The sequence below is a fragment of the Aotus nancymaae genome, unplaced genomic scaffold, assembly GCF_030222135.1.
Source record: "Aotus nancymaae isolate 86718 unplaced genomic scaffold, 86718_ANA_hifiasm-v0.15.2.pri h1tg000051l, whole genome shotgun sequence".
Classification (NCBI taxonomy): domain Eukaryota; kingdom Metazoa; phylum Chordata; class Mammalia; order Primates; family Aotidae; genus Aotus; species Aotus nancymaae.
In genome coordinates, this window is record NW_026988465.1 from 4,669,228 (window position 1) to 4,684,061 (window position 14,834).

Here is a 14,834-nt window from a genome sequence, read left to right on the forward strand (position 1 = left end):
AGCTAAAATTGGAAGTCACTTATTAAATACTTATGTGCAAAACACTCTACTTGGGGCTCTATGCAATTTCAGGTTGGGTAAACAAGTCATGTCTAACGACAAAAAGTTAGACTGGAGAGATTGATGGAGAGAAGCACGTACCTGTGATTTGTTGGTTTGGCGTTACAATAAACATTGTAAGTGAAAATAAGTCCCAGGAAGTTGGAAGGACATTAAGGAAACGATTTAGGTCTAAAAATCAGAACTAAAGTCATCAACAGTTAACAGATGAAGCCATGAGAAGTGGCACGCTCTCGGAAGGCTGGTGCTGAGAGCAGGATGGTGAGCCAGAGTGAGCCTGGTGTTAGTCAACAGGGTCCTCAACAGAAAAGGAGCGAGCAGCAGGGTTAAAGAAACAAAGGTGAATCTGGGGAGTGGTGGTCAATAGGTTAAACACACAAGTTGAGACCGGGAATTGAGACTGAAGAAGGTTTTGCAAGCAGGGACCCATGAGATCCTGACAGAGTAGGCTTTTGTGAGCAGAAGCCACATTAGAAGGAAAGCTAAAGGAAAGCCTGAAAGCCTGGCAAAGAAAGGGAAGCCAAGAATTCAGGAGACATTTTGACAAAGGGAAAAAACAACACAACAGGAAGGCAGCGAGTGAGGCAGGAGAACCACACAGAGATGGAAGCCAGGAAGGTGTCCATGAAGACAGGCAGAAGACAAAAGCAGCCAGACACTGAGAGAATGGCAGGAAAGAAAGGTTTACATCTGGAGAGAAAAGTCTCTCAAGACTGGAAGGGACAGGAGCTGGAGGCCATCAAGCAGTTTGGACTCAGCTCTGAGCCCCTCATGTAGACCACAAGTGGCACAGCAAAGTCCTTGCTGTACAAAGACCATGGATGCACCCAGACAGGGTTATCCCTTGAAACCAGATCCAGGGGACCATCAGTCAGAAAGCCTGTGTGCTGAGGAATGGGTCACAGATGCTTATGGGTCCTGAAATGATTACTTCTAGGCAGGGGCTTCAGTACAAACTACAAGTATGCTATTTGAGTGGACTTCAATTAATGAGTTGAGATAAAACACTTAAGAGTGACCCTTTGGCCACTGCATGTCTGCAGGCTCAGCCTGCTTCTAGATCTGATTCCCACAGTGGAGGGCCAGAGGGCCAGCAGCGTGTAGGGCCAAATGAGAAAAATACGTAATTATTGTGTTTTAGCCAGGAGAAGGCAACTTGATTATGAACTGGATGACATATCAAATGCAAGGCCTTAAGATGCATTCACTCTAATGAACGGCTCTGGAGAACTGAAGGGGATGAAATCTGGTTCTCATGCGTACTGAGGACCATATGCTTTGAATCTTCCACTGTGGATGATGGCAACGGGTCCTTTTAGGAGAGCCAAAATCCAGACAGTCTTTACTTATTTTTTTTAAAATTGTTAATAGCTTTTACTTATTTATGTATTTATTTTTTGAGACAGTCTCACTCAGTCACCCAGGAGAGTGCAGTGGCATGATCTCAGTTCACTGCAACCTCCACCTCCCGGGTTCCAGTGATTCTTGTGCCTCAGCCTCCTGAGTAGCCGGTATTACAGGCGTGTGCTACCATGCCCGGCAATTTTTTTGTATTTTTTAGTAGAGACGGGGTTTCACCATATTGGCCAGGCTGGTCTTGAACTCCTGATCTGAAGTGATCCGCCCGCCGTGGCCTCCCAAAGTGCTGGGATTATAGGAGTGAGCCACCATGCTCTGCCCAGACAGTCTCTATAAATGTAGCTTGACTCTGGACTGTGATAGCAGAAAAGAATACAGGCAACACCTCAGAGAATATACAGTATCAAGCAAATCCTAAGTGTTGCAACTAGAACCCAGGTGAGTGCACTCTGTGCATTACTGAGAATGTGCTCCCTGCTGAAGGATTCTTATACCTTCTTCCAGCCAAGTCGGAAACAGCAACAGATGAAACCCAAGGAGTGGGTGTCTGCATTCCTTGAGGCTGTTTCACTACAGATAACAAGGTTACCTGGGGCAGCCATGAAGATGAATGAGGATGCGTGTGGAAGAGCAGAGAGCAGATGCTTGAGGTACTCAATCTGAACACTGCTCTTGATTACGGTATTTCTCATTCTCCTTTCTAAAATGCCTTTAGACCTTAAGCACCTGTTTCTACAAATGTTGGGTGATCAGACCAATATGGTTTCTGAAAAAATTGTTCAGAAATAGACTGCTTTTCTTTGAGTGGTTGTCTGATGCTGAAATAAATTGAGATCATTTTCAAAACTAACATGAACACCAACAGCTTCATTGGAACATATGGAGCCTCTTCAAACATGTTCTAAAAAAGAACTGGATGTGCAGGTATAAGAGATTTATCACAAAACAAAAACTCCCCTTGCCAGCCTTATTACTCTGGTTCATCATTAAATCCAGTGCTAGCTATATTACATGCCCATCTTGAAACTTTTATCCTTTAATTAAAAAAAGGATACTATTTAGCTTACATATTCAGAATTGAACTACTACTGTACCACATCAAAGTCCATAAGGTACCATATACTCTGCCCTGCCCCATGCTTCATGGGATGTTATTACAATATAGTGCTTTACAGTGAAAACGAGAGCAGTCACTTACGTGGCTTACTGAGAACGAGGCAATGTTCTAAGCAGCTACACACAGTAACTCCTAACAACCTTAGGAGGCAGGCACCAAAACCTGAAGCATCATACAACTTGCCTCCAACTAAAGAGGGGATCTGGGATTCAAACCCAGGCAGCCTGACATGAGCGCTTCCTTTTCTTCTCCACTATGTTTAAGGGAAGAATCATTTACATTTAATAACACTGAATTAAGTAAGCGTTTATAGGTCACAGAATCAGACTATTTAGGGCTGACACTTCAAGCATCCCTCAATTCACAAAGGAGAGCACTGAGACTCCCAAGGATGAGCTGCCTTTGGCTAGTGGCCAGGGCACTGTCAAGATCCAGAGTCTAATTCCCATGCTAGCACACCATACCACCCCTTTGTTCAGCCTCACAGAATTGCCAATCATACTAGCTCATCACCAGGAATACTTATAAACCATACTAACTCACATGCAAGAATGGCAAATGAAACTGGCCCACATTTTCTTGTTCCTTTTTCAAACAGTAATAGGGTTCTACGTAATTGTGAACTAGAAGCTGGGGATGGAAACAAGCCAGATACAGAGCTCACAGAGGGAGATATGTCAACAAGGTGACAGACAGGCTGCTGTGGGTACTGACAGGAGTCTTCATAAGGGACAGCAGAGAAACAAAAAAAGTCAAAACATCTTTGACTGCAATTTGGAGACTTTAAATAAGGATTATCCTTTCTACAGGTATACTGAATTTTCTTTTTCATGCCTCACTGTGCCTATTAGGTAAAATCTATAATATAACAGACCAGAGAGAAGAAATCCATAATATAATAGACCAGAGAGAAGACTTACCCTGTTGGCTGGGTGTGGTGGCTCATGCCTGTAAGCCCAACACTTTGGGAGGCCAAGGTGGGCAAATCACTTGAGCTCAGGAGTTCAAGACCAGCCTGGCAACTTAGCGAAACCCCGTCCCTACTAAAAAATACAACAAAAACATTAGCCAGGCAAGTGGTATGCACCTGTGGTTCCAACTACTTGAGAAGCTGAAGCAGGAGAATCGCTTGAGCCCAGGAGGCAGAGGCTGCAGTGAGCCGATAGTGCCACTGCATTCCAGCCTAGGCAATAGAGTGAGACCCATGTCAAAAAGAAAAGGAAAAGAGCAGCCTTACCCTGGCTTTTTTTGGAATATCTGGTTGTATAATCCAAGAGCAGATACTTCCCTCTCACCTTTAAGATGAAGATAGATCTTTCAATCCTTTACAGCTTGAAAATCCAATCAACCTATTAAAATGTTTTTAAAGACCATGACTTTGTTGATCAAGGAGACATTTAAAGACAGGTCACTAATAGAAATTTAAAAGGGTACTGTGGGTAACTGAATTATCATACAGTATAGCAAGTATATATGTCATATTCATTACTGAGTTATTTGAACTTTCCATATTCAATATGCAACCTTGAGCAAGCTACTTAAATTCAGGTTTTGTCTATTCCATCTACAAAATGGGAACAGTATCTCCTTCCTTCAGTGAGCTGTTGTAAAGGTGTATGAGATGACTAGAAAACCAATGGAACACAGCACATGACTGATGTTTAAGAAACGATTTCCCTTCCTACTTTCTTAAAAAGCAGCTAAGTGGTACCCAAACCTAAGAGCTATATCCCTAAATCATTTCAAAATCTAAAAATTAGAGAAAAATCTTAGAACTTCAGATGATATAATTAATATGAAAGCCTGGGTTTTTATATAAATGAAAAGGGGCTAAAATTCATGTAAAATCAATTAGTAACATTCATAGGCATCCTAAAGAAATTATTTAGATGTTTGCAAGTCAGATGCAAGGTGCTATTTGTTCTTCCTCCTCAAATATCCTCTAATGGGCCTGGCTCAGTGGCTCACACCTGTAATCCCAGCACTTTGGGAGGCTGAGGCAGGTGGATCACCTGAGGTCAGGAGTTTGAGACCAGCCTGACCAATATGGTGAAACCCCGTCTTTACTAAAAATACAAAAAATTAGCTGAGCATGATGTGTTCACCTGTAATCTCAGCTACTCAGGAGGCTGAGGCAGAACTGCTTGACCCTGAGTAGAGGTTGCAGTGAGCGGAGATCACGCCACTGCATTCCAGCCTGGGCAACAAAAAGCGAGACTCCATCTCAAAAATAATAATAGTAATAATCCTCTAAGGATGATCTTACAGATATACAGATTAACTTAACAATGAAACTCAATATTCCACTTACATTCATAAGAATCCTGTTTCTGTGTTAAGCTGTTCTTTACTAAGTTGGAGGTAAGAGTTCAAAGTAGAGTTTTACTTAAGAAAATTGGAGCAAACACTGATTTTACTTCTACAGCTATAAAATGATGCCATCCAAAAAGTGAAGAGTATATGTTCCAACTGTTCTACATATGAAAAAAAAAAGTACTGTAGAAGTACTTAAGTATACCTGAAAATGTTTTTAAATTTAAGCTAACATCTAATTTTGGAACAAAAATAAAGGGTCTAGTCTTGGCAAGGGATGCTATGTGTCACTGAGTGTTTAAAAATTATTATTCAAATGCACAAACCAAGTCAATTTTCCTTCATATCAATATCAAGGGTACTGGTATTATTGTACTACAAGATGAATGCTTTCTATGAGGCTCACCCATTATCATATTTATCTACTGTACCTAAAAAATAATATGTCATTAAGTCATAAAGGCTGCAATGTTACATCACCACCATTTACTTCTCCCCAACACAGCCATGATACTGCGTGCTACAAATGTATCTTTAAGGCAGTAGCTCTTCAATATTTTTTTAAGGTCTAAATTTGCCCTTTCCTCCTATCAAAATCACGTTTTCTGAAGTTACTTAAAATTGAAAACCTTATTTATTTATTTTCTTTTAATTTTTTTTTTATTGCATTTTAGGTTTTGGGGTATGAAAACCTTATTAATATCAAGTGAAGCTTCTTTTCTTCTGATTTCTACTTTACTCCTTCCCTGAGGTCCCATGTCCCTTTTCCTCTCCTGGGACAATGCTTCAGAGGGCAGGATTAGCCCTGAAAGTCACCAGCTATGTAAGGCCATGAAGTAAATGAGGAAGCTATACAACCAACGCAAGATCCATGCTTTATGAACACATTATTCTCACACATCTGGGCAACAGGTTTGATACACAAGATCCTTAAAGTCATTTTACATATTCTGAAACCAAGTTGTTCAAAAGATGAATTCTGAAAACATAGTTGGTGTAGCAAATGAATATATCAAAACAATGAAAAATTGCATCCAAATATTTACATTTTTTAAAGACATTAAAAAAATAGGCTACTTTTTAAGTGTGCTTGAACAAACCATGTGTGGAATTGAATTCCATTCATTATGGAGTTAATTTCTGCTAAATACTTACTGATGCTATAGTAGACCCCTGGCATCTGAGGATTTAAAAGTTCAACTGTTCTCAATCTATGCTAAAAAAAAATAAAACATGACAAATAATAAATTCTACATTTCTGAGGCACTAATTTGAACTTCAGAAGTGGGAGGGCTGGTATGTAAGGCAAGTTATTTAGGAATGAGGAGGGCTGGCAGCTGTAACCCAGTGTGGTTTTGCAACTGCCTATGTTATTACCAGGTATTCCATAAAACTCTCTAGAGATCATTTTCATTTTGTAAACTCTGTAATTACACCTTACTGCATCATGCTCTAGTAGTTTCACAAACTTAGATATTCACAAAAATGTTTGGAATATATTCCCTGGGAATGTGAAGGGTCTCCTATATTACATTAAACAAAAACCCATGCAGTTACTTAGAGCTCATAGAGCTTTTTAAAAAATAAACTACTGATCTTAACCGTCCAATTAAAAACTCCAACACTTTATATTACAGATATAGAGTTTATAATCCAGCAATGCCGATATAGGCAATTTGACATCATAGCCCCTATTTGCAAAGTGATTAACAATTATACAATATCTTCTATTCTATTGTCATCAGCTTTGGCTCAGATGTTTAAATACTTAAACATTTTGGAAAGACATTTTTTCTGTGTGTATTTCGTTTTGTTTTTTGTCTGTGTGGGCATAAGTGTAGGGGAGGTTATACTGAAAATGAGAATGAAAGCAGGTCAGGAATTAAAGAGCCACTAAAATTTTCCTTAATATTTTCTTATAAAATACATTGGGAGAATACGGCTTAAAGACAAGAGGGGGAGAGCCTCTTAATGGTTATACTACTTTACCTCACCCTCCATCCAGTCTGACAATAACACCAAACTTAATTTACAATCTAGGGCAAGAGTATCTATAAGAGGATTTTTATGAAGTACAATTTAATTTTGGTTGTAGTCTTAAGCACTTAAGAACAATGTTTGGAATTTTTCAGATTAACTGAAAAGGTTATATCAACAAGCAAAACTCCCAAATTAGGTTAAGAATTAGTTAACTGCTTTAAAAATATCCAACTCACTTTCTTCACTAATCAGGAGTAACTGGAAAATATCTCTGTCCTGATAACTTGATTTTCTGCTTAGTCTGTGGAGCAAGGCAACTTTTCTTTAAAAAAGATGCTTCTTAAGTAGAGAAAAATTCTCTCTCAAAACAAAACAAAGAATCCCACGTATAACTGAGTAAGTAGGTCTAAAATCACACCAGAGCTATCTCTGGGTCAGAACTAGAGCAACAATGGACAATGCAACACAATTTGCACAAATGTACTAGTTTTTGTTAAAAAAAAAAAGGGGGGGGCGGTAGGATTAGGTGTCATATATTAAAGTCAGCAGAAATTTCATGTTTCACAATTTGTTGCAAGAGAGATCCCCAAATTCCTTGAATCCACTGGGAAGTTTTCTGAAGGTGCGCATTATAGTAAACAGCAACAAAATACCAAAACAATTCTATTGCTAAAAAGCAGCTACGTCTGCTCCTGCCTTTAGAATACTAATTGTAATACAGCAACAACAACAAAATGCTAATTTGTGCCATCAACTGACATTTGAGCTATTCCAAAAATTGTTTTCTTTAAAACTGTTCAAGACAGGACATCGATAATCATAGTAGGCAAATATTAACTGAGTTTTAGGAAGAAAAAAATCAGAAAACGTCAAAAAGGAAGAGATAATAGCATTCTATTTAGTATTCTAAAGGCTTGTTTCAGGTAGTTCAACAATGATTCTGGTAAGACCAACTGCTCACATACATACACATGCACACACATAGAGATTTTAATGGTTTAAAAAAAACCAAATGTGTTACTTTAGAAAAATGAATGCAGTGCATTTTCAGCAATATTATCGCCACAGACTCTGATTGCTCAGTCCACACATAAGTAGTAGTTGCCTTCTATGGTGATATGGCTTCTCTGCACTAATTCCCATCAGGCCGAAAAACATTAGGGCAGGTTAAGTAAAGACCGAATTGTTGCACAAAGGAACATTTACTCATCAGATCCCACTGATCTCTTCTGTGCCCGTTTCCTGGGCAACCTTCTTGGTGAAGCTTTATCTGAAAGAAAAGAGAAAGTTTTAAGCTTACCTATTATAAGTATATTGAATTCATAAGACATTTAAAAAGTACTTACTTTCAACTTTACAACTAAGTTACACATATACATGCAAGAATACCATCTAGTAATAAATGCCTCCTATCTAGCTATAGGTTTTAAAAACAATCTAACATAATCCTTCAAGAGGTAACTCCAATTAAAATGAAACTGTTTTTGCAATTAGGGTAAGAGATTTAATCTTGATTATTGTATGGCTAAGAGACCATACAAAATCTTGAATTCTACAACTTAACCAAGTTTATACATGCATTAATCAACACTTAAAAATTGTTTACAAGGTGACAGCTCAAACATGCTGGTTACAAATTAAAAATTTTGTATTTACAAATGCAGTCATGCAGTTTATCAATTTTATAAATTTACCTGAAACAAGCAGCAGAATAAAGGAAATGGAGTATTTTAATGTGAAATCTATTCTATGCACACAAGCTGTATCTCCTATGTTAAATTCTTAGTAGGGTCTATCTAACAGAAAATAAATTTGTGGTAGGTTTTTCTACTTCCCTTCAGTAAGAGGTGTGTCGTTTATAAGTTTCTTCAAAAAGTGAAACGCTGGATGTATCTTCCCTCTATTATTGTCTTTGTCTTACTTTCAGGGGGGGAGGGGGGAAGATTTTAGAATAAGTTAGAAATTACTTGTATAATAGTTCTTGTACTGATTTTGATTCATTTTGCATTCATTGATTTTGTATTGTTTTTTTTTCCTTGGTATGTTTGTATATTGTAGAATATGTTAAAAATTCTTCCAGTTAAAAAAAGTGAAGGGCTAGAAAGTGATTTTCACCAAAGTATGGGGCTTATCTGTAAGCATTTCATAAAATGGAAAAAAAAAAATCTGTTCAAAAGATCTCCCACCCCAAAAATTATAAGATTACCATTCCTAGAAAATGTATAATGTTTATCAAGAGTATTTATTTTTTTTGAGAGTCTCACTCAGTTGTCCAGGCTGAAGTGCAGTGGCATGATCTTGGCTCACTACAACCTCCACCTCCTGGTTTCAAGCAATTCTAGTACCTCAGTCTCCTGAGTAGCTGAGATTACAGACGGGCACACGCCATCACAGCCAGCCCAGCCAAGAATATTTGACTACAAATTTTGCTTCAAAGAAATCTGAAGAGTTAAGGGCTAAGGCCTGGCATAGTAAGTAGCTAATGCCTGTAATCCCAGCACTTTGGGAGGCCAAGGGTCACCTGAGGTCAGGAGTTCAAGACCAGCCTGGCCAACATGGTTAAATCCTGTTTCTACTAAAAATACAAAAATTAGCCAGGTTTGGTAGCACACACCTGTGATCTTAGCTACTTGGGAGGCTGAGGCAGGAGAATCACTTGAACCTGGGGACTGGAGGTTGCAGTGAGCCAAGACTGCACTACTGCATTCCAGCCTGGGCGACACAGCATGACTCCGTCTTGAAAAAAAAAAAGTTAAAGGCCAAAATATTAAGACAGAGCCTACAAATAACATGAATACTGCCCTCACTTTTCAAGTGTGGGGAGAAAAAAAAAAAAACTGCGCTACTTCATTAAGTAGTTACTAATGGATGGTTTCAGGGGGCTTTTCAACTTACCTAAAACTGAGTTGTGAGTATAAACACGTTTCTGATGAAGAAAGTCTACAACTTTTATCAGATTTTCAAAAAGGTTAGACTAGGAACTACTGCCCTTACACAGCTGACCAATCTCTAAATAATTTTCTAAAATAAGCAATATGATGAATGTAATATAGTCTTTGAGGATTCAAAAAGTACTCTAGGATTTAATAGCCATCTGTGTGATGAGTATCACTGCTATATGCAGATGTGAGCTGTGTGTGGTGGCTCACATGTGTACTTCCAGCACTTTGGGAAGCTGAGGTGGACAGATCATTTGAGTCCATAAGTTCAAGACCAGCCTGGACGACATGGTGAAACCCCCTCCCTACAACAAATATAAAAATTTAGGTGGGCATGGTGGCATGCATCTGAAGTCCCAGCTATTCAGGAGGCTGAGGTGGGCAGATTGAGCCCAGGAGGTCAAGGATGCAGTGAGCCGTGATCACATAACTGCACTCCAGCCTGGGTGACAGAGTGAGACCCTGTTTCAGATGAAAAAAAGCAGATGTGTAGCTTCCATGACTTGAGCTACCACTGATACTATATGTCCCAATGTTTCCAAATCTTGATTCACTTGTGCTCTGAAACAGAACTTTCAAATGTTCCTGGACATCCTTATCTGGGAGTCCCAAAGGCTTTTCGAGCTCAGCACAGCTAATCCAAACATCTCTCTCTCATCCTTCCATGCTTCTCTTTCCTAGATTATGGGACATTAATGGGATCACCTTCCACCCAATTGCCTAAGTTCAGAATGCTCTTTCACTCCTCCCTCATGAACACATCAAGTCACAAAAGACCTCGTCTTCCCCACCTCTGAAACATTTTTCTGCTCCCTTTTACTCCCATCACTACTGCCTCAGCTTAGGCCCCAGTGACTTCTGTGTTTTACTGAAATCATGGAAGTGTAACCCTACTTCCAGCAGCTCCTTTGCAATCCTCCACAAAGTGATACTAATTTTTCCTTTTTTTTTTCTCTTAGAGATGGGAGTCTCGCTATGTGGCCAAGGCTGGATTCGAACTCCTGAGCTAAAGAGATCCTCCTGCCTTAACATTTTCAGTAGCTCAGAATACATATGCACACCACCACGCCCAGCTTATCATAATTTTTAAAACACAAAATTGTAATTCCTTTCCTTTAAAGTGGCTGTCTTTGACCTAGGAGTCAAATATTATTAGCATAGCTCATTAAAACCTTAATGGCTCCTTCTCACCCAACTTTTCAAGACTCAGATCTAATGCTGACTTCCTCCTGTGCTATTGATACTTTGTACCCACTTTTCATAAAACAATGGCCATACGGTAATTATGTTTCAAATAGGCAGCTGGCTCACATAAAGCAATAAGGAAAACAATTTAAAAATGGAAAGGGACCTGAACAGCCAATTCACAGGAAAGAAACACTAGCCAACATAGTCATCTCTATTATCTGCAGGAAATTAGTTCCAGGGCCACTCCCCCACCACAACCCCACCCAAATTCAGGCATACTTAAGTCTCGCTGTCAGCACTGAGGAACCCGTGGATACAAAAAGCCTTCCCTGTACTCAGGTTTGGTATCCTGCAAATATCATTATTTCCTTTTTTTTAAAATAGATTTTATTTTACTATTGTTTCAATAGTTTTGAGGAATGGGTGGTGTTTGATTCCACAGATAAGTTTTTTAGTGGTGATTTCTGAGATTTTGCTACACCCATCACCCAAGCGATATATACCAATGTGTAGTCTTTCATCCCTCATTCCCCTCCTACCCTTTCCCTGAGTCCTCAAAGTCCATCATACGATTCTTATGCCTTTGGGTCCACATAGCTTAGCTCCCCTATGATTTCCTTTCCTCACTGTCTCCCAGGCTGGAGTGCAGTGGCACCATCGAGGAACAATCATGGACCTATAAGGCTCAAGCAATCCTCCCACCTCAGTCACGTCAACACATCTATTTTTATTTCATTCTGTGTAGAGACTGGGTCTCACTATGTTGCCAAGGCTAGTCTCAAACTCCTGGGTTCAAGCAATCCTCCTGCCTCAGCCTCCCAAAGTGCTGGGATTACAGGTGCAAACCACCATGCCTGGCTAAATATTGTATTTTTAATCTGCTTTTGGTTGCAGATGTGGAACCCACCAATATACCAAGGGTCAACTACATTTACTGAAAAAAATCTGTATGTAAGTGAAACCCGAGCAGTTCAAACCTGTGTCTTTCAAGGGTCAACTGTGAATATGTGTAAAGAAGCTGAATCCCATTCTTAAAGAAATGCAAATGAAACAGTAAGATATCCATTTTGTATCATACTGACAGATTAAAATAATTGATAAACTTAACACTTGAAAATGATTAGTAAGAATAGAGGAGAAATAGTCAATACTGTGCGTTGTTGAGAATATAAATTGGCACTATCTTTTTTCCCCCTCTTTTAAGGAGGGAAATGAGGGCCTTTCCATGAAGATTCAGTGTATATAATCTTAGACCTAGTCATTCTATGTTTAAGAAATTATCCTATAAATTTATATATTAAAATATTCATTATATTATCTGTAAGAGTGAAAAACTAAAAGTAACCAATATCCTTCAATACAGAACAGGTTTAATCTATCATGACATATATATATATATATATATATATATATATATATATATATGAATGAGAAAGAATTGTTGTCTAGTTGTTAAAAACAGTGAAGTAAATATATATGTAGCTGCTGTAGAGACATTGAAGATATGAAAACTGAAGTTGAAGACCCGTGCAGAGAGCATGGTGCAATCTGAACTGAATACTCACATAAAAACAACAGATATATATGCTTATGGATGTACAAAAAATTCTTGAAAAATATAAACATAATACCATTTATGAAAAATAGGGCCAGGCATGGTGGCTGACGCCTATAATCCCAGCACTTTGGGAGGCCAAGGTGGGTGGATCACTTGAGGTCAGGAGGTCAAAAACAGCCTGGCCAACATGGTGAAAACCTGTCTCTACTAAAAATACAAAAAAATTAGCTGGGGGTGGTGGTGCATGCCTGTAATCCCAGCTACTTGGGAATCTGAGGGAGGAGAATCGCTTGAACCCAGGAGGCAGAGGTTGCAGTGAGCCAAAATTGCACCACTGTACTTCAGCCTGGGCATCAGAGCAAGACTCTGTCCAAAAAAAAAAAAAAGGATTAATGAAGCCAGGAATTGACTTATTTTTCACTTCTGTACTATTTAATTTTTTATAATGAGACTGTATTGCTTTTATAATAAACATTTTAAAAATGTCCTTCTATAACTGAAGAAAATTTTCTATATTCCTTTATAAAGATTAGTATTTTAACAAACTGAACATGTAATAAAACTGAAATGCATCTGTAAAGTAAATTATCAGGTAATATTTTAGGTTAATTCTTTTAAGTTATAGTGGGTAGTTAATAGTTTTATTAATAAAATGTAAGAAAAACTGTTCACTCATTAAGCTTTATTTAAAATATTTATGTGGTATTTGAGAGCCCCCAATACTCTAGCAAACACCATTTAAAAAATTAAATGCCTCACCTCTTCTACTCTGCACTGAAGCAACAGAAAGAAAAGAGACAGTAAATAGATTAGGAACACAGAAAATTCACACATTCATAAATAAGCTGCAGATTTGGAAGCATTTCCAAATTAAAGCATAAGAAGACTACACAGTGAATAAATCTTTAAGGTCTTCATTAATCACTATACTAGATTCTACACAAGTAATGGAAGAGATGAATGTTAAACAGTACTGAAGCAGCTTTTTTTTTATTTAAACTAAATCTAAGATATTTAATTTCCAATTAAGAGGAAACCAAATCTGTAAGACTACTTACTGATTTGATTCAATGTTTCCTGAGGAATCCAACTCATGTCAACATCATTCTGACTTGATGTACCCATTTCTACTTTCTGTATGGGTCTCTTACGCTAAAAGAACATAAGACATATTTTAAAGGAATTCCATTACATCATTTACTTAATGTTTTTTAAAAGAGAGTTCAGGTCTGGCTATGTTGCCCAGGCTGCCTCGAACTCCTGGGTTCAAGCAATCCTCCTGCCTCAGTCTCCCAAGTGGCTGGGACTTTGGGCACATAGTACCATGACCAGCTGTTTACTCTAATTTTTAAAAAACCTATCAAATTACTTAATTTAAGTATCTTAGTAAACAAGTTATGTTCTCTTCTAGTCTTCCGAGAACACACTCCTAACTCAAGTATTAAAGGGAAGGAGAAAATCATGTCTGGCACTAATGATAAAGAAAAAATCTTTATCACATTTATTTTCAGGCTTTAAAGACCTTTCCCCTTGCTATAAAGGTTTATGTTATTGTACAACTGGTGGACCAAATAAGAGTGTTTATTTATATAATGATTTTCTTTCCCTTTAGGAATCAAATTGTAATCAAAGAATAAATTTATTTCCATATTCAATAAAATTCAGGGTAATTGCTGATCTGTTACATGCAGGCAGTTCCTGCATCGTAAGCTAAATACAATTAAACAGTTAGCACAGATAAAACAAAACCTAAGCAAAACATCTCATTAAGCTAACCACCTCAATTTAAGAACTTTAAACTTTCTCCCTAGAGTATTTACAGCAAAACTGCTAGAAAGTAATTTAAGTGACTCATTATTTAGCCTTGCTCTAAAAAAACCCCAAGAAACCAACAAACCTCAGTTATCTACGTAAGAAACAGTATTAATTATATAATCCATAACTTAGAACCTGAATACAGAGAGATAACTTATAAGAATGGTTTCATTTAAATGGAAAAAAAAATGGAGATGCAGTTATACCTAATACATAAATTTACAGCAAAAATTCCACCCATTAAGTTTTAGAAATTAACATTTAAGCGCAAGTGTTTCTTTTAAAGAGAAAGAGCTTATTAGTAACATTCACTGTTAATTTTAATATAGATTTGACTGCCTGACTTAAGGCTTAATAAATATTCATCAAAATGACTAGCAATTGTTTAAGATTTAATGGATTATACTAACATATTTGATAACAATTTTTTATACTTTTCCACTAAGAGAAACAATATAGGTTTTGTTTCTGTAGGCTGGGGGGAAGGAAAGGAGGAGGGTGAGTG

General features: G+C 37.9%; 1 protein-coding gene across 7 annotated transcripts in view; it reads right to left on the minus strand.

Annotated features, from left to right (window-relative positions):
- The window catches only part of SSR1 (signal sequence receptor subunit 1), a 50,216-nt gene that overhangs the window by 16,460 nt on the left and 18,922 nt on the right, over nucleotides 1-14,834 (minus strand). The window contains exons 7-9 of one of the 7 annotated variants that reach the window (XM_064362959.1): nucleotides 13,573-13,666; nucleotides 8,036-8,099; nucleotides 3,457-3,579 (exon numbers count right to left, since the gene is read on the minus strand). In XM_064362959.1, the coding sequence (XP_064219029.1) occupies nucleotides 3,457-3,579; nucleotides 8,036-8,099; nucleotides 13,573-13,666 (281 nt within the window). Of the gene's footprint in view, nucleotides 1-3,456; nucleotides 3,580-5,712; nucleotides 8,100-13,155; nucleotides 13,289-13,572; nucleotides 13,667-14,834 lie in introns of those variants that run through there. The other 6 variants (XM_012440327.2, XM_012440333.2, XM_012440331.3 and 3 more) reach the window with 6 other exon arrangements.